This window comes from Oratosquilla oratoria, chromosome 4 (genome assembly GCF_046742065.1).
Source record: "Oratosquilla oratoria isolate Oo_2021 chromosome 4, ASM4674206v1, whole genome shotgun sequence".
Classification (NCBI taxonomy): domain Eukaryota; kingdom Metazoa; phylum Arthropoda; class Malacostraca; order Stomatopoda; family Squillidae; genus Oratosquilla; species Oratosquilla oratoria.
Window position 1 is genome coordinate 60784783 of NC_134780.1, and position 27500 is coordinate 60812282.

Here is a 27500-nt window from a genome sequence, read left to right on the forward strand (position 1 = left end):
AGCAACAAGATGCCTGACGATCGGAAATGTAGAGGTTGAGGAATTTGGGGTCTTTCTTTGCCAGTACGAAGGTAAACGTTGGATTCTAGCTTATCATTGTTCAGGGGGTGTTTCTAAAATTCTGAGCCTTCATATTGCTTTAAATTTAACGTAGGTTACAATTTGTTAGATAGTTTGGCAAGTTTTTTTTATCTCCATTTTTTAAAACACTATACAACTATCTACACGCTTAAGAGCTTATATTATACGTGATACTCTTGATTTAGTTGTATTACAGAGATTGTGATTTTACAAGTTGTGTCATAGACATCTGTACCTATTAACAATATCTCTATTTTTTTCCCGATCCTCTTCGAAATCGCATTGTTTTCCCCTCATACTTTAATTTTTTTTTTCAAGTAGTTGCTCCTCATTATTTATCAGTAAGGACTATCTCGTCAATATCGTCATACAAAATTTCAATGTAATTTTACTCTTCTATCAAATATCCTTGTTAGCATAAATCACTTATATATTTTGTACACCGGGGCTCGAATTTTGTAGAATCAGAATTTCAAACTATGTTTTATTTATTTATACATTTTTTTTACTAGGCTTTGTGACCACAGTTTATGACTGGTATCTTTATTCGAAACAAATTCACATAATACTCCTAAGAAGCTCAGTCTAGGTTTGCTTATTTGATAGGGTCTTTAAAAACATCTCTATAGACCTGAGTCTTGTGGCATTCCTTCATGACTAGGGACTAATGTCCACTAAAAAATCACTTGTATTTCTTTCTGTCTCTCCGCTCTACCACCCTCATTAAATCTCTCTTTTACCATCTCCATGACTCCGCTTTGGTGCAATACAGCCTCTAGGACAGACGAGCTAGTTCCTGCTAAAGGAATATTGACATTCATCTTATTCAGCAACTTACTGGTAATTATCAGAAAAAACACCCGTGTCTCCAGACATGAAAATGTGTTAGTTTTCTAATCCTATTTGCCATGGACACTTATCTAGCTGTCATGAATTTATGCCATAGGATATCTTTTAAGCACAATGTGAGTCACCATAAACTTAGATTCCATGCTTGACTCATGATCGACAGCAATCCCCCCATCTAATCCAAATGAGACCGGAAGGCTCGTATATAGCTCAATCTATGAGCAATGCTCCAATTTTACATACACGTACTGTCTCCTAGTACAAGTATAAGGGAGACAGTAAAAGGTGACAGTGTTATGGATCTGCTTAATACCTGAGTGGAACTGGAACTCTGGTATGCGTTGTCACACTCCCTCGACACTATCCACTACACCAAAGTATGTGTGCTTGTTTGTTTGTTAGCTGTATAGTGTGTGTGTGTGTGTGTGTGTGTGTGTGTGTGTGTGTGTGTGTGTGTGTGTGTGTGTGTGTGTGTGTGTGTGTGTGTGTGTGTGTGTGTGTGTGTTTGCATGTGTGTGTGTTTGTGGGCGCGCCTGTGTGTGTGTATGAACGTGAGAGCTTGCATGAATGCGCGCACGAAAACTCTTTGTCCGTAAAGAGCGCATTAACATAAGAATAGCTACGTACAAGATCAGTACAAAGACGAAAAACCTTTGTCTGGGCCTTAAAGTTGATCCCTTCTCAAGTTTATGTGCAATAAAGAGAATTTCAGGTCTCGTTCGCACGTTCAGTAGTGTTGTTAGATGGATTTCACGAAGCTGATACATTCGTCAGCTTATTTACTAACGTTACGTTCTTTCGTCTAGGGGATTGGCATTCCTGATACCCTGCATAGGTTGGTAGCCCTGAGAAGCAGCGTTTGTATAAAAGAAATAAAAAATATTAACGTGCTATCAAACACAACACTTGTCGTTCAAGTGGAATAGCTTTGTCTGGCCATGACATTTGTTCTATTATTTTCAAATAGAAGTGAGTCATGTGAGAAATAATGTTCATTTTACTCCAAAACTCAAACTGGTGAGTTAAACGTGGTGTCAGACGTACTATTCTGGTTACATTACCAAGAATACTGTAGTATATTGTAAATCAATACTACAGTCAAAGTTCTTCATTGTCAGAAAAAATCTACAACAGTTACTGCCGAAATGTCTACCCTGATATAATCTGGAAACAGACTTCAGCCTGTCATACCCCTACTATATGAAAATTCTATAGAAATTTATTATCTGGTTTACGGCATCTTTATGCAACTGAGTACATGATTTCCATGATAATGACGTTGAGGTCAAAATATTTTTCGCGTCCAGATAAACACACCTGGCGTAGGCCAGAGCATAATCATCAATTATCCATTGAACATAGTTAGTCAATCGAAAGAGTCCTCAAAAGTAGACATAGTGTGAAACTGTAGACATATAAATCATACAAGAGGATGGAACATTCGACAAGATACTGGAAACAACGCCACTAAAAACGGCTACCCTGTGAACATTTGAAACTTAATTAATTTGGAAAGAGGTCACGTGACTCATTCTATAACATGGCTTCGACCCGTTAAACTGGTTTAATGTCATTTGTGCCAGAATAGAATTTACGAAGGATCTATCGAGCACTTAAAATTTTGATATTTTTTCTAAAGGATTTCGTGTAGGAGAAATGGGCAAAGAAAAAGATTAATAGATACCTGAATAGGTATATTAGGAAATGAGCAGACATAAAAAGCGAATGTATATTACATACATACATATATATATATATATATATATATATATATATATATATATATATATACATATATATATATATTATACACACACACACACACACACACACACACACACACACACACACACACACACACACACACACACACACACACACACACATATATATATATATATATATATATATATATATTATATATACGTATGTGTGTGTGCGTGTGTGTATGTGTGTGTGTGGGTGTGTGTGTGTGTGTGTGTGTGTGTGTGTGTGTGTGTGTGTGTGTGTGTGTGTGTGTGTATACATGCAGAAACCTCATTTGACCGTAAGGAATGAATGCGACAAAACATAGGAGAAATACTTGAATTTACGAATTGACAGTAAGATTTTTCTTATATTACATCTTTAGACAAAAATATCTACATATATTTTGCCTGAAGATGTATGGTAATATACGAAAAATCTTACCATCGTTTCGTTATTGTTTCTCTTGTGGTTTTGTTGCATGTATATATACATATATATATATATATATATATATATATATATATATATATATATATATATATATATATATATGGTGAATGTGTGTACATATGTTTATGTATATGTGTATGTCCAAGTATAAGTACACATACTAGTATATAGAAATACATAAATAAAACAAGACAGCCATGTTAAATAAATTGGTAAAAGAATATATATATATATATATATATATATATATATCACGAAAAATTAATAAACAGATAAAAAAATTAAAGTAAAGGACATATATTCTAAAATTATTAGGTACATACATGTAAAAATAATAGATAGCCAGCTACTCAACTACATTAAAAATAATCTAGTAAAAATGTGTAGAGGGAAGGAGTGCTCATTATCAACAAATGGCAAATTCAAAAATATGGAATGGGATTCAGACACGTCAAAAACACGCATAGCAAGAGCTTCAAGGCACATTTAGCAGAAGCGATCGAAGGGGCCAAAATGTATGAAAAAAGACGTCACCCTTACCTAATTACGAACTGGGACACAGCATCTCTGTTGGAACAACAATTATGGAACTATTAGTCTTCTCGAGTGGCAAACAATATCAGAAGTGGCAAAGCTGTTTCGGTGTCATGCCTAAATGTAAATATGTCACAAAGTGTGACCAAATGTGCTGTAACTGGTACGGTAAAGTCCTCATGCGATTTATTTCATGTGAATATGACCTATTAATCGAGTAAAAAAAACACTTCTTTGTTTAATAATAGCGGGGAAATGTTTGCTTAAGGAAAAATAATAAAAAATTATATTCATTTAGATATGACGGACGTGATTATAGGGATCAAGGGAAAGCAAACATTTCTATTTTCAGATGAAACTAGGCAATTTAATCAAATTTTGATGTGCCAATCTCCACTGAATAAAAAGACATTAGGGTGTCGTTTCTCCAATGAATTATTCATAATGAATAAATCCTCCAGATTAAAAAAGAAACTGAAAGCGTACGGAAAATATCTTTAAGGATGTGGAAGGCTAGGAAATATAAAAGAATAATAACTAAATTTGTAATAAAATATCAAGTATAACAAAATCATGGGTTACTTGCCTGAATCATATTGGTCTGTTTCAAATCCAACATTAAAACATAACAACTACATTTACAACATTTAATTTCCAATTCATTAAAAGTCTTTGTGAAGTTTGATATTTACTACCGATTCTTAATCCAATGTAGTCTTTTCTGATAAGTTACTTTCCATTGATATTGATACGTATGAGGTATATGACCATGACTGAATTATCTTTTAACATTTCACCACAGTGCCATCCCATTAATAGGTAAGGTGACCAAATTAAAACACTCAGAATGATAGATACACTCGACAACCTTTCCCATCTTAGCGCATTGGAGATAAAGAGTCATCCAGGCTCCTTCAACATTACTTGGGCCGATCACAGTACAATGAGGCGCACCTTTTTTGCTCTATGGTCCAACAACTGTGGCTTCTTTATTGCTACAATTATTCACATACAGTAACCCCATCTACATCCATACATCTAAGAACCACATGCAGGAGCATCTCTTTGGGCCACGTCATTCATTCATTCACACTTTTCTTCTACTCATTTCTATCTTTTGCACTCTTTCTTCTGTTATTTAGTGGCGTACGATGTGTACCAAAAAATTCGTCGACCAACCCGATCCATCCACTTGGAGTGATTCGCCTTCTCCTTTTCATAATCTCTTCGAAAGTCGTTCCTTATTTATTCGTTCCATTTACAAAAACAACTTCAGCAATCGGAATCTTAAAAACTACAAATATATATAAATACATGTTCATAAAAAATAAGAATATAAAAACTTCCGATACAAGGAAATCTATTTGAAGATCAATAATGTTAAAATGATTGTGTACGAAAGATCAGACACAGATCAGTTCACTTTAAATTGTAAAATCCCACTACTTATTCACAAGTTTTTCCTGAAATATATCAATTTCTTCTAGACATATGAAATAATATCATTACAAGAATGTAGACCATTTGGCACCCAACTTCGAGTGCCATCGAAGATAGCGGAGAAAATGGAATTAAATACTTGGCTCAAGAGCAGAGCGTCATATAATGCGACTAACTACACCAAACTATTTAAAACTAAACAAGCTGAGCAAAAAATTAAACTACCTTTAGATGTAGGTTCACAAAACTAATAAAAAACTATAAGCTGAGGATCTTTATATATAAAGAAATACTGGGCATCATTTTGAGTTACTATAGAACTGAAGCAAGCTGGCGCCGATCGAAGTAAGTCTTCTGCAACTATAGAGCAGTTACCATTTTCTTTACACGTGTTTGTGTGTGTGTGTGTGTGTGTGTGTGTGTGTGTGTGTGTGTGTGTGTGTGTGTGTGTGTGTGTGTGTGTGTGTGTGTGTGTGTGTGTGTGTGTGTGTGTGTGTGTTTGTATGTGTATTTGTATGCATTTATAAGAACATAAGAATAAAGGAGAATGTCCATTACCACCTCTCATCCCCATCCATAAATTTTCCTAACCTTCTCTTAAAGCAGCCGATAGTTTCAGCGTTCATTACATGTTTACGAAGTCTATTTCATTCTTGTGTGTGTGTATGTGCGTGTAAGTGTCTGTGTGTATGCGGGTGTATGTATGGGCGGGTGTATGTATGTGCATGTGTGTGTATATGTGTGTGCGTGTATGTGAGTGTATTTGCATGTGTGTGTATATGTGTGTGCGTGTATGTGAGTGTATTTGCATGTACGTGAGTGTATGTGTGTCCACGCGTATTTATATGTGCGTGTGTGTGTGTGTGTGTGTGTGTGTGTGTGTGTGTGTGTGTGTGTGTGTGTGTGTGTGTGTGTGTGTGTGTGTGTGTGTGTGTGTGTGTCTAAGTCGGTATGTGTTTGTATGTGCATGAGTGTGTTTGTGTGTGAGAGTGCGTGTGTACATGCATTTCTATGTGTCTGCGTTTGTGAGAGCGCGCATATGCATTTGTGTGCTTGCACTTGTGTATCTTTGCGTTTATTTTAGTGGGTGTGCGTGCGTATTTTCCTGTGTATGTCTGTGTGTGTTTCTGTGAACGTGTGTATGTTTATGTACATATTATCTGAGTATTTTAAGTATGTCTTTATGTGCGTAATTCATGAGTGGGTGCCCATGCCTGTGTGCTTATTTCTGAAAGTTTATGAGTTTAGGTGTAGGTGTCTGCCTGAGTGATTGTGCATGTACGTAGCTTTTATATGTGCGTGGAAGAACCGCCTGGTGTTTGCGAGCAAGGAGCAGCTAAGTGAGAAGGCATGTCGGTGCGGGCGCCGTTGCAGTCTCTTACCATCCATTCACCTCCTTCCATTGGCCCTCTGCCATAAGCCCCGTTGTGTTTTATGCGTTTGATCTCTTGACCCCGGCATCGCATTTTGTTGATTTTATTTATGATGGCATGAGCCACTTAGGCTGTGGCTCACATAAGACGAGTTGAGCTCCTTCCAGAAACACCTTCTTTGCTACACATATCAATATATATGTGTATAGGAAGTGCGTGGGAAGAGAAAGGACTAGAGCCTTAGTCAGAATTTTATTTCTTACTACTTTCGCTTCAAGCTTATTGAAAAAAGCTTGCATCTAATATATATATATATATATATATATATATATATATATATATATACATATATATACATATATACATATATATATATATATATATATATATATATATATATATAATCACACACACATATCATTTTATCATGCCCGTGCATAATCGGATTTTGAATCTCAAACTACAGTGTGACTTTGCCCTTCACTCGAAGACTGTATGCCAGCTAACTGTATTTGCTATCTTTTATTCATTAATTTCTTTAAACTCATAAAGGCACCGGGTCTAATGCCCTGGCTATGCCGGGGATGCTTGACTTCCGGTAGTGCTCGTTTTGCTCGTAGGCGCTTCGTGCTTACATCTACGGACTTTGGAATAGATTTGGGTGAAAAATAAAAGAGTATGTCAAAAAATACGCCCTGTAGTGAATGGAAAATGCCCAACATGATAGTTTGGCATTCTTAGTGTTGACTTCGTCATCATAGTCGTCAGTGTCGTCGTCTTTTTCCTTATCACTCGAAAACCTCTTCCCGAACCTTCCAACATCCTTACATGGTAAGGCAACAACATATCCCCAAAAGCGTTCCCTATCCGATAGACACACTAGACGCATCGAAACCTTGGATATTTCTTATGGAATTGGAAAAAATATATATTTTTAATTGGTATGAGATATAACGAAATTTTTAGCTTTCAAAAAAGAATGAATTAGGCTCTACAATAAATAGTTCACCTTGGTAGGGGATGGCTTTGTTCATAATAAATATCACCCAAAAGGTCAAGAATATTGACTGTTGCACATTGAAATCCCTTCCCCATGGACCTAATACAATGGCATTGGGGTTCACAGTTCTCGTATGGAGTATTAGAGGTAGATAAATTGTCCCCAAAATCAATGAGACTATTACATGGACCACTAGAACACAAGATAAATGTTTTACCCTTCCTATAGCACCTGACAGAAATAACTCATCTTTTCCATCTATTTCTGTTGATCTCTTCTGAGATAAGGATCACTGAAGTGCGGTCCCACTCAGACGTGATATCATACCTCAGGGTCTGCAGAGCGTGGATACAGTGTATGGTATTATCTTCCCTTCTAAGTGTTTGGACCCCCCTTCCCCCTACACACACCTCCACCTCCGCCCCTACCCCCACCTCCAAACCCTTAGTTCTGGAGGGATTTAATGTGGCAGTAATAATTATACGGCCTCCTAATTTCAACGGAGGCCCGGGATTCTGACCAGGTGTGTGTGGGACAGAGTTCATCGGCACAGTCCTAAGATGTTATTTTTTTAAATAACGACAAAAATTATGAATATTAACTTTGGAATTGTCATGGGAACCAAAATACCTCTACTTAAGTGATCACATAGAGCCTCAATAGGACGCGTTATAGCCATAAGCTACAAATATCTCTGACGTTTGATGGCTAACCTACTATGCAGCATTACAGTATTCAATATTGTATAGATAACCACATGTTCCAAAAGAATTACACGAGTCTCTCCATAGGACATACATATCAACGTGAGGATGAAATATTCACTATTGCAGTAAGTAGGAAAATATGGAACAAACATTCCTTGTTGAAATTACTAAACCCTAATGATATCTACTGTGTCCTTAATGTGCACGAACATGGAAGTGGTAAAATACAAACTGCATAAAAACAAAAAGAAAATACAATCTTTCATCAAGGATGAAAGAACCTGAGAAAATCAGAGTATATGGGAATAAATGTCGGCTATGTATTCTCTCGCGGAGTCCTGCCAGTCATAACCAGGTTAAGAATCTTAACCCATTCAACTCCGATGACAAGATGTCTTGTCATTTGGTCAAATAAAACAAAAAATCATAATAAAACAACAAAATGTTTGATGATCAAACAGCACCAGAAAAATATGACGTCATCAGTCCTCCTCCTCGAGGAGGAGGACTGACGACGTCATATTTTTCTGGTGCTGTTTGATCATCAAACATTTTGTTGTTTTATTATGATTTTTTGTTTTATTTGACCAAATGACAAGACATCTTGTCATCGGAGTTGAATGGGTTAAGTGTCATCTAGTCGAGCAATGAGTGTATGCAGATACAAACGAAAATTTTGTTCGGTGACGGACTCGCCACCTTTATCGGAAGACAAGTTAGTAAAGTGTCTGTCTGTTGACGAAGACAGTGAATTTGTCACTAAACAAATTCCTCACTTGTGTCTGCAGACACAATTTGCTCGTCTGGACGGGGCTTTACACGCACCATGGACCATACAATATAGATCAGGGCAAGGCGTCATGACTCTCCCCGTGGGCAGTAATCAACATTGGTGGTTGGTCCAATAGAGGTTACAGGAATGGATGGTGACTGTTTAGTACAAGGACTCATCTCACTTACATATTTAGGAACAACACTTAAATTATCCTGTTGGTAGAAAAAGCCGTTCTACCGATGCTGATGAAAATATATCACCAACGTTGCACAAATTGAACACAAGAATAATAGGATACATGACGTGTGTATGTATACATATGTATGCGTGTATGTGTGTGTATATGTGTGTATGTGTGTGTGTGCATGTGTGTATGTGTGTGTGTGTGTGTGTGTGTGTGTGTGTGTGTGTGTGTGTGTGTGTGTGTGTGTGTGTGTGTGTGTGTGTGTGTGTGTGTGTGTGTGTGTGTGTGTGTGTGTGTGTTGTGTGTGTGTGTGTGTGTGTGTGTGTGTGTGTGTGTGTGTGTGTGTGTGTGTGTGTGTGTGTGTGTGTGTGTGCGTATGTGTGTGTGTGTGTGTGTGTGTGTGTGTATGTGTGTGTGTTTATGTGTGTGTGTGTGTGTGCGCGCATGCGTGTGTGTGTGTGTGTGTATGTTTGCATCTATGTATTGGTCTATATCCGTGTGCGGATGTTTTTGTGCTTGCGGACGAGTTTTGGTGACATTTCTTTGAGTTTCTTTCCTTGCACAATCCATGTCATCCTCTCCCCTTCCCAACACCATAACCAAAGCATCATTTCTACGTCATTTTCTACTGTTTACGCAGCCACGACATCGTGTAACTTATCTTTAATCACCACTGTCCGTTCAACTTGTCTTACATTTATATCTCGCCACTTCACTTTGGGTTCTCCCCATGCTACACTATCTTTATTAAACTCCAAAAGACATCTAAAACCCTCTCCTGACAGACGTTAAACCCCATTTCTTTTATATTTTGTTGTATTTACAACAAACATTTTCAGATGCCAGTTCCTACACACCTGAACCTAAAGCTCCAACAATAATAAACAATTGTTTGCACCTTGTCACAATAGTACTTCTACATCGTAGTCATCTGTATTTATATATTATGTTACATTATGTTGTATTGTATTTCACCGTAATATAATCTATCAGTAAGTAGTATACCATTCTGCATTATACTCTATTTTATATCATCATGCATTGCATATTACATATGTCAGGGTTTTGAAGTACTGAGTTTTCCAGGTTGCACATGTAAAATTCTGCAAAGGTACAACCTAACGGTGAACCCATTGCGACGCCTTCTATTTGGTTAAACAGATGTCCTGTTGGAAGTTAGAAACAAATCCCACCAAAGAGATCTCCAACAAGCCATGGAATCTTCCTCAGTCCTGAACTTCACATACTTGTATGAGCTTCACCTTCATCACAAAATCCCCTTCCTCAACGTCCTAGTGAATTCCCGAAATGACCGACATGAAACTAAAGTGTACTAGAAGGACAAAGACATTGAACGATGCATGAATGCCGACAGTGAATGCCCTGATAGGTATAAGCTGAGCGCCATTCGAGCATATTTAAGACGTGCCTTTCGTAACTGTTCTTCTTGGGACTTACTTCACACAGAACTCTTGAGACTAAAACAGATACTCATCAACAACAATTACTCAAATACTATCATAGACAAAGAAATCAACCTCTTTCTGATACGTAACCAAACTCAACAGGAACAAAAACCCACACAGACTATACACAAAATTTTCTTTAAGAATTAAATGACACCGGCATATAAAACTGACGGAAGAGTCTTAAAAGAAATAATCACAAGGAATTTCACATGTATCAACCCACAAGAAAAATTAGCCATAAATATATACTACAAAAACACAACCGTCTCTAGCCTGTTCATGAAGAATAGCCTGACAAAAGATAACAACACACTAACGCAAGCGAATGTGGTATACCAATACTCCTGCCCCGAAGAAGGTTGTAAACTTCTACTTAACATGAATTATATTGGTGTTACCACTACTTCACTTAGCCGAAGGCTCACAATGCATGCCCGCGATGGTAGCATACGGAAACATATGACTCACTATCACAACAGATATCCAACAAGACAAGACCTGGTTAACAATACCAAAATACTCAAACACTGTAACAGTAAAAAAAAACAACTACACATCCTGGAGAAAGTCTACATTTCACAACACACACCAATCATCAACATACAAACAAACACACTAGGCACCTTACTCTTAAACAAAGAATCCGTCACACAGGACAAAATTCCCCTCGACAATATGACATATAATATCAACGGACACCTTGTCCATCTCCCCCCCCCCCCCAGTCATTCTGATCATCTCGAACCTCTCCTAATTCCACCTCACTGGAATCATAAAGCCTTGTCATCTTGTGACCCCTTAGCATAATTGACATGGACCTTTTCCTGTCATTTTTTCTGCCTGAAGGTGGTTGTATGTAACAACCGAAAGCTTGCGATTGTATTTATATAATTGGTGTCAATATACCATGGGTCTCGGTAGACTTGTGCTTAATCTACCCCTGGACTATAAGAAACATATAAGAAGAATGGAAAAAACAACTAAGAAGATAGTTGAAACTGACTTAGCATTGGTCTTTAACAAGACATGTCTACAAGAAAATTTACTGTATATATATTATATATATATACATACATACACACATATATCAAGGCTTTTTCCCCCTTACAAGGGAGGTAGCCAAAAAGGAAAGGGCATAAAATCATCCCTCCCCCCCCCATTTTATCCCTGAATACTCTCCACACCCCTCCACCCTCCCTCTTATCTTAGCACGTCCTGGAAGACGGTCATCCCTGCACCTTGTCCACTGCCCTGGGTCAGAAGCAGTGTCATTATATATATATATATATATATATATATATATATATATACATATATAGATATATATATATATATATATACAAATATAAATATATATATATATATACATATATGTGTTTAAGTGTGTGTGTGTGTGTGTGTGTGTGTGTGTGTGTGTGTGTGTGTGTGTGTGTGTGTGTGTGTGTGTGTGTGTGTGTGTGTGTGTGTGTGTGTGTGTGTGTGTGTGTGTGTGTGATTGTGTGTGTATGTGTGTGTGTGTGTATGCATATATACGTGCATATATACGTATATATATATATATATATGTATATATATATTATATGTATATATGTATTATATGTATATATATATACATATATATATATATACATATATATATATATACATATATATATATATATATATATATATATATATTTACCATGCCACGAAAAGTAGTGTGACCCGTGTATAGTAATATTCCTCGTTAATTATTGAGGTGCGTAGGAGCGAACTTGGGTTCCACGCAGACAATGCAAACTTAATTATTAATCAACCGGGCGTATGTGATGATGGATGGACATGTGAAGCCACAGGACAGACAGAAGACAGGTCACGTTGGACTATGGTTGAATGGAGAAAGGATTTTGTGCTATGTCACCCTATTTGGGCATATTTTTTAACAAATCTAGGGGATGATATGTTCCATCTGAGATATTTTTATCTGACGTTGTTTTTTGTTAAGTATTTACCCAGATAAAAACACAAAACTCCTCTTCATTTTTTACAGATAATCGTGTCAAACGTTGATAACTACTGCGAAAAATATAGCTGTGGTCCAAACCTCTTTCTCTTTCCTGAAGATGTCTTGATAGATCAAAACGTTTGGACTACCTCTCTCCTATTTTCCTGGTGGTTTTCAGCATTATACTTGCCCTCTTTATTCAACAATTTACCACTACCTCCAATATTCCATTTGTACATTATGTACATAAACGACTTAGACAATTGGATTAATAGTGATGTTAGTAAGTTTGTGGACGATACTAAAATAGGACGTCTAATTAGGTCCGGAGACAACGCCGAGATTATGCAGGACGATCTTAACAAATTGTTCACATGGTCGGTGAAATGCCAAATGAACTTCAACATCTCAAAGTGCAGCGTTTCGTAGGGCTACACAGCCCCAAAAATAGATATAGCTCAGATAACACGTTTTTAGATAAAACTGAGAGCGAGAGAGACTTGGGAGTTTTACTGGGTCCTGCCCTTAAATCTAGGAGACAGTGCATTAGCGCCAGGAATAAAGCAAACAGAGCTTTAGGTTTCATTGCTAGGACGGTTACGAATAGAAGTACAGAGGTAATTATCAAACTCTATTTAGCGTTAGTTAGACCCATCATTGACCATACGGTCCATTTTTTGGTCTCCATCTTATAGAATGGACATCAATTCACTAGAATCAGAACAGAGAAGATTGACCAAAAAGATACATGGGCTCAGAAATTTACCTTACGAAGAGAGGTTTAGGTACCTTAACTTACACTCTCTGGAGAGTGCAGGGTGATCTAATTGAGGTGTTTAAGTGGATCAAAGGCTTTAACAAGGGTGACGCAATCAAGGTCATCATATTAAGACGACAGGGCAGGACTCTCAGTAATGGATTTAAACTGGACAAATTTAGATTTAAGAAGGAAATAGACAAGAATTTGTTTACTAATAGGGTGGTCAACGAATGGAACACCATGTAGTGAGCGCTGAAACTCGCAGTTGTTTAAGAAACTTTAGACAACTTTATGGATGGGGATGGCAGGTGGTAATGGACATGGAACTACCTAGTGAAGGCCTCATGGTCTCTTTCAGTCTCCTTCATTCTTATGTTATGCTCTTATGTTCTATTACATCGTTTAGCTTTTCTCTACATTTAATTAAAAAATTCTCCTCTCACATATCTTTAGTAACTTCACTAGTTGTTTTAGACTATTTTCAAACTCTGACACAATGGCAGTGTCATCCGTAAACAACAACTAGCTTACTTCCCACAACTCCCACACACAAACTTGAAACACCTACCAATGAACTCTCACGTTTACTTCTCCAACACCCAATCCACATACTTGGTAAAACGTTGAACAACAATAGCGACATTATAAACAGCCACATCCTCATCTGAGACAACTTTTCATTTCGATCTACACACAAGCTCTATTACTTAGGTTGAAATATTTTTATTGCTCTTAACCGAATTTTCTTTATACTATACATTCGTAACACAAATCATAACCATTCTCTCTCAACCTGGTTATACGCCTTCTAGAAATGTAATTTGAAAAGACAAATTAATATAACCCACAAAAATAATGAATGAATTATTCACATTCCTTTGGCTTCTGGTTAGCTGTTTGCATTCCACACATTCCTTCTCTTCGGCAGATAAAGAAAGGAGAAGGCAGTTATCTGCCGAGGACTAATTAGCATATTTGAAGTCACCCATCTCTGATTAGATCTGACAGTCCCTTGTCTTGGCGCATTAGAAGTCTTACATTTCTGTCTTGCAGTCTTATATATTCTCTTTCGTTGGCACTCCTCCATCATGGACTTGTCACTGTCCATCTATCCCTCTGCCTGTCAATTCTCTGCCTATCTGTCTACCCGAGTTTATGTTTTCTTAAGTCCTTTACCATTCTTTGTTCTTTAACGCGTATAGTTCTATTCCAAACAATATTCACATCCAAATAAATTTTCATTTCTTATTCTGTCTGTCACAATTTCCATATTTTATTTTTTCGTTGGCTTACCAATCTGCAATCATACTATATTCTATTATCAGAAAGCATTCGACTATAAAACCTTCTCTCTCTCCCATCCGACCCGTGATGTATCAGAACTATTTAAATGTATCGTGTTGTTAGATATTCACTCTATATATATATAGACAATAATTTCTCTTTAATAGGTAAAATTTTCTATAAAAATATATCAATGCAACTAGGAAACTTACATATGCATAGTTTTATTTCATCCTGTCAGGTGTGAGTATTTGCAGTAACAAATACGCATATATGTACATAAGTAAATGCAAATATGTACATAGTTATAAAAACATAAACATTTGTTCAGGTTAGCTTTTTTGTACGGATAGCATATCGTTCGCATGCAGCCATATTTACACATCACCGACTCTGATGAACTAAGCCAACGCTTCTGTACCTTCATGCATATATGAATTTATCTTAGGAAGAACAAAGTCAACGAGCATTGCAATAGGAAAAAATAATGCAGGTTTTTTGTCTTTATTCTTCTTTTTAAGAAGTTTTTGGGTGACAAAAGACTCGTAGGCACAATGCATAGCGGATTCATTTTTGTGTACAAATTCAAATATAAGATTTGCATTTGCATCCCTAACATTTTTCTCGAAACAAAGATGCAATAGATTGAATTAACGTCGTGTGTCGCGCGTGTTTCCATTTGAAGTGAGAACGCGGAACGACAAAACAAAGCCAAGACGACAAGACGGCAGAGTCTGCGCACAACAGACGAAATATTCGCTCCAGCTGGCGCATGACGACACATGGAGGTGCAAGACTTTCAACTAATCTAATATCCTTGACTGAGATGAGGCCGGGGTTAATTGGTTGTAAATATCTAGAAAGGAGCTGTGACTCGTAAATACAGGATCAATCATGAAGAAAGTATACATCTATTAAATCGAACATTACACACACACACAAACACACACACACACACACACACACACACACACACACACACACACACACACACACACACACACACACACACACACACACACACACAATGTATACATATAGTATATATATACATATACATATATATATATATATATATATATATATATACATATATATATGTATATACTATGTATATCTTACTGCTTATGAAAAAGAAAACCAATGAAAATATGCATTAACATAACTCACAGTGGGCACTTTATTTGTTCTCTATGCTGTGAAGCTTATACATATATATATATATACTAGCCAATTACCCGCGCGTTGCTGCGAGTTCGTGAATAATCCCTAACCTAATCATACCATACCTAAATTTAACACTTAACCCTAACCAAAATATTCTTTAAATGAAGTACAGCTTTAAACACTCCCCCTCCTAGATGTGCGCCCCCCTACCCAAAGGTTGGGAAACCCTAGTTTGAAAATACATGCATACACAAACAAATATCATGTGTGTGTGTGTGTGTGGATTAACAATAAATGCTTACAGCTAAAAGGTGAAGAAATGTGTTTACTTTATTCATCTTCAGAATATATATGGTTATTGGGGTTTATTTGGAAAAACCTAGGAAAAGTTTGTAAATAATAAATTTCCGCCGCATTAAAATTAAATAAATGAATATTTGGTAAAACTATGCAATAATTTTACATTTGCATAATTTTTTCTTACAAAAGCTATCATGGTTTATTGCAATATTAATTTCACAAATATAAATAATGTTTATGAACACATACACTGGTTTGTTTAATTATATTGATTCATATGTTACAAAAATAATAACATAAGGGGAGACTACAGTAGTGGCGTGTTTCCTCACCATAAACCACCTAACTTTAACCTTTAACCCTAACCAATATATATATATAATTTTTAATTAGATATAGCTTTAAATACTCCCCCTTCCAGGTGTTCGTCCCCCCCCTCCCGAAGTTGGAAAACCCTAGTTTGAAAATACAAGCATACACAAACACAAATATGTGTACACATTCTTTTGTGTGCGTGTGTATGTGCATGTGTGTGTGTGGATTGACAATAAATGTCTACAGCTGAAAGGTGAAGAAATGTATCTAGTTTATTTATCTTCAGAATATATATAGATATAGGGGTTTATCTGCAAAAACGTAGGAGTTTGTGAATTAACTAAATCCGCCCGCCCATAAATTAAATGAAAATAACCAATATTTCAACATTTGGTAAAATTATACAATAATTTTCCATAAACATGCTTTCTTCTTACAAAAGCTATCATGGTTTGTGGCAACATTAATTTCATAAATGTAAATAATATTTATGGATACATTCAATAGTTTATCTAATCATATTAATTCTTAAGTCACAAAAAATACTACGCGACTTCAGGGGATACTACATAAACCTCCTAACTTTAACCCTTAACCATAACCAAAATATTTTTTCTTCGAAATGAAATATAGTTATTCAAGTACCTGGAGTGATAGGGTATCAGAATATATATGGTTATGGGGGTCTATCTCTAAAACCCTAGGAGGAGTTCGTGTACATACAAACAAATAAACAGACAGACAGAGGCTACTACTTTATTATAATATATATATATATATATATGCATATATATGTATATATATACATATATATATTTATATATACAGAGAGAGAGAGAGAGAGAGAGATAGACTCATGAATGCACTTTCAGTATTTCCTTTAATGCAAAATATAACAAAAGATAAAATGTTTAACAGTATTTGGACGCTCTTCTCAAAGTTTAAACTAAGAACTTATAAAAAATGTCACCCGGACTTTACATTGTCAGAATTAATTTTGGATAAGCAAACCAACTCTGAATAAGATTTTTTTAAGTTAGACACGCTTAGCAAATTCTCTGGAAATTCAGATTTTAGTTTTCCTCGACACGTCTTCTCTAGCACTAAAGGAATGCACGTGATGTAAATGGTAACTTTATAATTATGTGTGTGTGTGTGTGTGTGTGTGTGTGTGTGTGTGTGTGTGTGTGTGTGTGTGTGTGTGTGTGTGTGTGTGTGTGTGTGTGTGTGTGTGTGTGTATCAATGGAAACCCTGAAAACCCAAGGTCCGACACCATTATATGTACCACAATCGCAACTCACTTGTCACAGCAGAATCGAAGCAATATACCACAGAATTGATAGTTGAGTAGCAATTAAGGAACGTCTTCGTGAGTTTAGGCAACTTAAGTTTGCTCTTCACCTTTAGTGTTTGCTCTGTTCCATGTTGCTCACTCCACTCAATTTTATTCAACTGAACCGGAACTCTGGTGTAAATGAGTTTGTATGCAAATTAGACCCTGGCCTACATTCAGGTATTGACCGTTCATCGCCATGAACTTGACTCGGGCAATCAACGAAGAAGACGTGATATACGCATTGTATCTCAGCCAATCAGAACTCAGGTGTGAAAGTGGGAGGGGCTTAGTGTGAATGGTCAATATGGTTTATTAGTTAATGAAATTTATGTATAATAGTTTAATTAACCCCTTTCACGACGATGCCACTATATCAAAGCTTTGCTCTGGTTTGTCATACGATGATTTTATTGAACAAGAACAAAAATTTCTGACATAGGAGCTAAGTTCATATTAGGTGATTCTTTTATTATAGCATATTTCACAGACTCTTTGTAGCTAATGCGAGAAGTGTTTATTTGCTTGAGGCCAGGACTCTGTGCTAAAAGAGGTCTGTCTTTCGCAGCTATCCTAAAAAAAAAAAAACATAGTAGCTAGATTCTATAGCACCTAAAAGTTTCTAGTATTAACAAAAGTATCTTTCATAACTGCTTGTGCTGAATGCTGAAATCTGAGACTGTTGCCATCTTCCTCTCTTCTTTACCTATTTTTCCTTGCATGCGTTTTCTTCGTTTACCACCCCCCTCTTTTAATTTTTATTCAATTTGATATAATGAACATGGGTTTTGCGTGGTAACCAGTTTGACCCAAGGATGACCCAGTTTGACCCACGTTATATTCGAGAGCACCCTAAAATGACCAGGAATTGATGGATGTGTTAACCAGTTTGACCCAAGGATGATGGGGATTGATCCACTTTGTATTCGAGAGCACCCTGCCATGACCAGGAATTGATGGAATAGGGTGGAGGTGGATGGAAAGCTTGATGAAAGAACAAATGAGAAGATTCCTCCCCTCAAACAAACAAATAAGCAATTATAAAGAAAAAAATAATAATTACATTGGTAACCTTATAATTTTATAATTAAATAATCAAATAATTAATTAAATGAGTGAATAAATAAACGAATATGTAAACTATATGTTATATATATATATATATATATATACATATATATAATATCTACATATATATATATATACATATATATATATATATATATATATATATATATACATACATTGATGAAACAGAGTGAATTAAAAGACAAATAGAATTAATAAACAGATAAGCAAATAAAAGGGGGCATATAAGAATCTTCTGTAACTTAATTACTGTATGTCTAGAAGACCCATAAGGGCTTATAATGTAATACAGTTCATCACCTTAATTATCTTTTTTAAATATACGAATGAAAATTTTTGCAAAAGTGGTTTGCATCTTTCATTCACCGAGCCAAATGGTTTGTTGGTCTGCTTTTCCATTGTTTTCTCAACAAACTGACCCTATCTCCACCTCATTCGCCTTCCCCTGCAATTGCCAGGGAAATGAGACAGAGGCACAAAAGAAAAAGAAAAAAATATGAAGATCATACTGAAATGATATCACATTTTCAGACGCCATGAAAATTTTATGACATTTCATTAAGATATAATTAACTTCCTCGACTATCAAGGGATGAAATTTGCTCCAACCTAAGAAAAGGAATTTGCATAAACGCGTCTTGGTATAAACATTTCTTTTCTTTTCTTCTCTTTTTTTTTTTTATCTTCCTCTCCGAATTCTTCCTCTCCTGAGTCCACTAAGACCTTATTTCAATGCGGTGATTTTCCATATCAGTTTTGTTCTTTTAACCACCAGACTATTCTATTCGGTCAAAACGTTTATTTGATGACTTTTTCAGCTTTAAAAAAACGTTTCGACTCGAAATAGGGCAAAACTTCAAACCCTGTGATATACGATGGCCTGAATGGATATGTATTCCATGAACCTTCGAAATCGGTGGCGCAATTTCTGTCTGTATGTCTGTCTGTGTCTGTCTGTCTCTCTCTGCCTCCTTTTTCGTGTGTATGTGTGTGTGCATGTGTGTTCTGTTCTATTTCATTCTAGACTACTTTATTCGTCTGAATGACGAACGTAGGACTGAACGATGTCTCAATAAATGAAAACATCATCAACTCTTCCAATCATTGATCACTATAAAATTTCGTCTAATGATAAAGCGAAAATAAACATAAATTATGTCGCCTTGATCAAGGGAGAACTTCAATATTACATTAAAATGTATGATCGTATCATTGTTCAAATTTCCACTAACTACGGAAACCAATAGCTTTCTTACCTAAATAGTAATTACATATTGACTTGGTTGTCAAATCACATAGCTCTGGTCTCAACGAAATATCCCCTGGCGTACAATTTGCATGTTTTATACAAACAAGTTATCTTCGAATGGACAAGTCACTTAATTATATCGTGATGTTGAATAATTTGTGTCTGAATTGAACTGTTCTTACTACGCAGGAATACAAAGAAGGAACATGCCGACAGGTAACCATTTGGTCCATAACTAGGTTGGATGCAAAAAAATGCTAATGATAGATAAATAAATAGATAAAAATATTAGTAACCTAAAAATGACAAATAAATAGGTAAAGTTAAGTAGGCTGGATTCCCGAGGTCAAATTAGTCCCGGGTGGTGGAGCCGGGCACGTTAATTCCCCAACTCTCAGGGGAATTACTTCCTGAAGTTTTCTTGATATGGAAACATCTCTAAGATCTTCCACAGCTGTCAGTGTCTCTGCTTGTCAGTTGAATGCGGGTGCTTGACTTTTTTTTTTTTAATTATGTGAATCTGCATCTCAAAAAATTACATCTTTCCATTTCCACTATCTCTTCTTATCATTTCTTTCTATCCTTATTACGAATTTTGTTTTAATTGATATTCTTTCCATTTTTTCATTATCTTCTCTTCCTTCTCCTCCTCATCGTCATAATTAAATTCGTCTTCATTATCGTTTGTATTCTAGACAAGCCTAAACCCACCTTTGTTCCAACCTATCTTCATCTACCCCATGAACATCACAATGTATTACTGCTGGTATCAACCTACAATTTTCCTTGATTCAGTCACCACCATCCTATGATAGAAATACGTCTCTTAGCCCAACATTTGATCAGTGCAATGTGATGGGAAGAGGGGGTGGGTGGTAAGTGTGTCTTTAGTGTGGATGTCTGATTTAGTTCAGCCTCCCCACCCTTCACCCAACCTATAAAAGAAAATGTAGCTCTTGGTGTCTTAATAACCATCGTCTATGCCTTCAATTCGACCGCCTTTAATAATTATTATCCGTTCACCTACTGCCTTAACCTTTTAGATTCCTCTAAGATGGTTTTTGGTCATAGTGCATCATTATTTATTCAATATCAGAAACTGAGAGGTGACTTTCTGGTAAAGAGGTTAAATGAATTTCATTGAACACCTTCGACATAGTAAGAGAATATTTTCTTTCAACATGGACGAGGTACTTGAGGAGGAAGAGATTCAAATTTGTGTGTAATTGCTCGCATCTCCGTTGGTGGCCAATTTTGCAAGCTTTTGATCCTGATTAGGGACATGTGGTTTTATGTAATTACTGGTGGGTAATTTTTACCCAAAATAAAAAGAGAAGGAACAAATAGTGATCACCTTGGAACTTCTACCACTCCTTATACAAATTACCATTACCATCTCTATGCCCCACCTCTTGGCCATAATATTATCACCAAGGATAGAAGTGCTGTTTTTTCTCATTAGATATCACCCTTCCCTTTTATCATTCTTTCCTCTTCCTAAAGGATAAAATGTATCCAACAAACAACTTTCTCTCCCATACGCCTCCTATGCCGGGTGACGCATTTCTACTTATTCCGACAGGCACCAGCCTATCCTCTTCATCCTCAAGACTCTCTTTGATACAGGAAATGAACTGGCAATACTCAGGACAACGACTACTAGAAACTGTGTGGTTTACATATCAATCTCATTTTAAACCATCAGTGTTCTACCATCAGGCAGGCATGAAGCATATCCGCAACTTGTCCAACTCGTCTCCTACAACGCTTTTCCCCAACACTATCTCAAAGTCTTGGACTTCATAGTGATACTATAACCAACTTATATCTCTATAAGTCTTCTCCATCACAAAGGTCATTTTCCGCCCAAGTACTCGTACACACACCATTTGCCATCTTTATCGTCACATACACTATTTCCTCTTATACAATCACCACCATTCCATCTCTGATCCCTCACCAATAATCCCTTCAACCGATGTTGTCATTGCCAGTTCTACTGCCTCCAACAAAATCAATGCCACAATAACGTCTCCCGACAACTGCGACAATCAAGGTTTCCTGAAGCGACCAACGCCATCTGCAGTCTGGTAACACGTTCTCGACAAGAAGGAAAGACTCACATCAACTAACGTGTCAAAACATACAAACTTACACTTAAACTCGCAAACTCAGAGACGCATTTGCACTCGAGCATACGTGGACACACACACACGCACACACACATACGCACACGCACACGCACACTCACACACACACACACACATACTCACACACACACACACACACACACACACACACACACACACACACACACACACACACACACACACACAAACACACACAAACACACACACACAAACACACACACACACACACACACACACACACACACACACACACACACACACACACACACACACACACACAACTGAGGGAAGAGAGAAGAGGAGAGGGTACTAACATTACTAATACTAATACAGAACGGAAGGCTGAACGACAGACAAAACGACATAGAGACTGTCAGAGATACAGACAGGCAGGCGGGCACACACACACACACATACATATTAACACACATACACACACACACACACACACACACACACACACACACACACACACACACACACACACACACACACACACACACACACACACACACACACACACACACACACACACACACACACACACATACACACACACACACACACAAACACACACACACACACACACACACACACACACACACACACACACACACACACACAAACACACACACACACACACACACACACACACACACACACACACACACACACACACACACACACACACACACACACACACACACACACACACACACACATACACACACCAACTGTAGCGCTGTTGGTAGAGTTCCCAGCTGCCACTACGGAGGTCCGGGCTCGAATCCCACCCAGGGTTGAAATGATTTCAGTATCGCTGCGCTGCGGGTTGTTTTTCCAACTCTCGTGGGCGGAGAGTTGGGTGTGTGTGTGTGTGTGCGAGTAAGGTCACAGCATTACCCATAGATCGGTCATATACGAGCTCTGAGCTCTCTTCAGGGAGGGAAATGACTGTCGATCAAGAGTCCAACACGTGATGCAAGACCATTTTGAATGGTGGTGAATCACACACACACACACACACACACACACACACACACACACACACACACACACACACACACACACACACACACACACACACACACACACACACACACACACACACACACACACACACACACACAAACACACACACATACACGCAGAAACACACACATACTGACAGATTTTTGGGGAAGAGAAAACGGAAGGAAGACATAGTAATGAAAAAAGAAAAGAAAAAATACTGAAACGTAGGAAGAGATACAAAATCATAAATAGAAACCAAAGAGGAGAACGTGGAAATAGAATATAAATAGACAAACAAGTAATTAGATGAAGAGATAAATTGAAATTGAAGACAAAAAATAGCCTGGGCAATTGTTTACATCAATTAAACTAAGATATGCAAGTTATTACCAGCCATTAAGTCCACTTTTGCCTCATCATAACTCAAGATCACTTGACCTTAAGCTTAACATTAACTTAAATTTAAAACTTAAATCACAAACTAAGCGTTGAATGCCAATTTAACAGTTCACCTCTGACTGAAGCTCCAACTTGAGCCTAAATTGAAAACTGAACTTTGAAATCAAACTTGCATTCAACCTCAAGTCTGAGTTGCAATGAAACCTCAATTTGGGTTGCGTTGCCAAGTTCAGAACCGTGTGGTAGCCCTGGGGATACCTTGTCGAACTCATGATCAGGTGGTCATGAGTTCGATTTTGGGGACCGGCTGCAGGCTTCTTGCGTTGGTTCCCGACAGCCCTGGTCAGGCTGGTAGGTGACACTAATATGGGCCTTGAAAAAAATACATACATACATACACATACACACACACACACACACACACACACACACACACACACACACACACACACACACACACACACACACACACACACACACACACACACACATATATATATATATATATATATATATATATATATATATATATATATATATAAGATTATTTCAGACAAATGAGAGAGAATGTGGGTGGGGAAGGGCAAACGAAGATGTGTTAGGAATAGAGTTTATTGCCCTAACGTTGCGACCAACTTGGTCTTCTTCAGAGGACTACAGCATTACAGACGGATCACAATTCTTATATTCGTTGTGAGAGGGAACCCGCCAAGGTATGAGCGTCATGTTTTCCCTTTGGCTAACGATTTAATTATTAGGACACTTGCTGCTTTCGAGAGGCATTTAAGTCCGTCTCTGTCGTTGTTGTTCTTGGTGGCGATATGTGCAGCTTCCACATTTTTTCTCATTTTCTTCTCAAATCCCTCGTGTAGAATTTCTGTGTTGTTCCAATCAGTCCACATTTGTCCAGGTGACGAACCAGGGAGTTAGATGTTCTATGAGCCCTGAGATCGTTTTTGTGCTCACTCAAGCGTTTACTGATCCCTCGACCTGACTCACCGAAGTAAGATGATGGACAACCGTTGCACGGAATACGGTAAACGACACTGAGATCATTACGAATATCATTATGTTTCTTAAATATTTTTCCTATTTTATTGGAAGATATTTTTGCTACATTTATTCCATCTTTTAACAAATAACACCATAGCTATTGATGATTATCTGTTAAAAGGTGGAATGAATGTAGCAAAAATATCTTCCAATAAAATAGGAAAAATATTTAAGAAACATAATAATATTCGTAATAATCTCAGTGTCGTTTACCGTATTCCATGCAACGGTTGTCCATCATCTTACTTCGGTGAGTCAGGTCGAGGGATCAGTAAACGCTTGAGTGAGCACAAAAACGATCTCAGGGCTCATAGAACATCTAACTCCCTGGTTCGTCACCTGGACAAATGTGGACATCTACCTGATTGGAACAACACAGAAATTCTACACGAGGGATTTGAGAAGAAAATGAGAAAAACTGTGGAAGCTGCACATATCGCCGCCAACAACAACAACGACAGAGACGGATTTAAATGCCTCTCGAAAGCAGCAAGTGTCCTAATAATTAAATCGTTAGCCAAAGGGAAAACATGACGCTCATACCTTGGCGGGTTCCCTCTCACTACGAATATAAGAATTGTGATCCGTCTGTAATGCTGTAGTCCTCTGAAGAAGACCAAGTTGGTCGCAACGTTAGGGCAATAAAATCTATTCCTAACACATCTTCGTTTGCCCTTCCCCACCCACATTCTCTCTCATATATATATATATATATATATATATATATATATATTTATATATATATATATATACAGTATATATATATAACGTACATACACATACCAAAGGCTTTTCCCCCTACACGGGGGGTAGCCAAAAAAGAAAAAGGCATAGAAACCACTCCCACCCATTCCATTTCGTATGTATTCCACACCCTCCACCCTCCTCCCTCACTCTTTTCTTGGGACCTCCTGGATGACGGGTCATCCCTGCATCCTGTCCACTGCCCTGGGTCAGAGGCAGTGTCGCAAGACACAGCACATCCACAGCAAGGCCGCTTCATAAATTTAGCGACCCCCCCCCCTCTCCGTCTCCTCATTCAGAAAAGCAGAAGACGGGGAGAAATCCCTTCGGGCTGCGTCAATTTTTTCTCATATCTACTTTCACACCCCCCATCCCCCACCCACTGCCCCTCATGCATCACAGCATTATCTATACACAACCCCTCTCCATTCACCCCTATCTTCTGTCCTCTCCCGTCCTTCCTCCACATATATTCCTCTCTTTTGTAATGCCCCTTTCACCCCATCCATCCATCTCATCCTAGGACGCCCCCTCATATTCACTCATTCCACCTCTGCCTTCCACACTTCTTTTACTAATCTTTCTTCACTCATTCTTTCCATGTGTCCAAACCATCCTAATACTCTTTCATCAACCATATCTCCCAGTTCCCTTTCCACCGCTGTTCTCCTCCTCACCTCCTCATTTCTTACTCTATCCAGCCTAGTAACCCTTATCATACTTTTCAGACATTTCATCTCAAACACATTCAAACTCCTTCTCTACACACACACACACACACACACACACATATGTGTGTGTGTGCGTGTGTGTGTGTGTGTGTGTGTGTGTGTGTGTGTGTGTGTGTGTGTGTGTGTGTGTGTGTGTGTGTGTGTAATGTCACGACCCTATCTTGTGATTCAAGAACATAAGGGGTTACATTCCTAGAGGCCTTCATCTTCTCTCTACTCCAATATCTACTCTTTCTGACTTCCACTCCTACTCCAACTCTCCCTCTGATGACAACATTTCTCTCTCCCATTTCACCTTCCACTGGTATGTATAACCTTTGGCCAGTCTTCTTACACCGCTGCCGAATCTTTCAAGTCTGTTCGGGACTTTTATCAAACATCTCCCACCTCCACCTCTCCCTAAGGTAAAACCGTTTGCTTTTCTTTCTCTTTCTCTCTCTCTCTCTCTCTCTCTCTCTCTCTCTCTCTCTCTCTCTCTCTCTCTCTCTCTCTCTCTATGTCTCTCTTCTTATTCTCCTTCTTTTTGATCATCTTTTGCATTTATGGAAAAGTCCCCCGTTCTTTTCTTACACCAAACAGCCTCGAGACGCCTTCCTCTCCCCTTTCAAGAGTCTTTTCAATTTTGTCAGTTTTATTTGTCCCTTGTCTCGTTCTATCTGCCCGTTTCTGTTTGTATATAATTCTTTTTATTTTCTGTATAGAAATATATCCGGAGAGTCATATACACACTCGCACGTACTTGGATATATACATAATTGATACATATATGTAGTGTATACGCACATATGCATACATACATACATATAAACACACACACACACACACACACACACGCACACGCACATACAATGTATATATATATATATATATATATATATATATATATATATATATATGCAAAGTAGTGGTCTACTTTGCATAAGTGAACACACGTACCCGTGTTCTTATTAGCATATATATATATATATATATATATATATATATATATATATATATAATCAAATCAAATCAGCCATTCTGAGTCCACTGCTGAACAAAGACCTCCTTCATAACATTCCGTGATTCAAACGACCGCGCCAACCTCTGCCACGTTGCTCCCGCAAATCTTCTCAATCTGTCTCTCCATCTTCTGCCTGGTCTCCCTCTTCTACGCTTCCTATCTCGCGGCGTCCAGTGACACACTTTCTCCATCGCTCTTTAATCCTTCGCACTAACTTACCTGCTTAATTCCACTTTCTCTCTTTCATCGCCTCCACAATATTTTTCACTCTAGTATGCTCTCTCACCCAACTTGCTCTCTTTTCGTCTCTCATCGT

At 37.6% G+C, this 27500-nt stretch overlaps 1 protein-coding gene across 5 annotated transcripts in view; it reads right to left on the minus strand.

The window, feature by feature from the left end:
• Positions 1 to 27500, minus strand: part of LOC143024880 (uncharacterized) — a 608334-nt gene that overhangs the window by 351637 nt on the left and 229197 nt on the right. For 3 of the 5 annotated variants that reach the window (XM_076184231.1, XM_076184230.1, XM_076184228.1), the window contains exon 2: positions 3670 to 3696. The exons of the other annotated variants lie outside the window; for them this stretch is intronic. In XM_076184231.1, coding sequence (XP_076040346.1) covers positions 3670 to 3696 — 27 coding nt within the window. The remainder of the gene's footprint in view (positions 1 to 3669; positions 3697 to 27500) is intronic. 5 annotated transcript variants of the gene reach the window in all.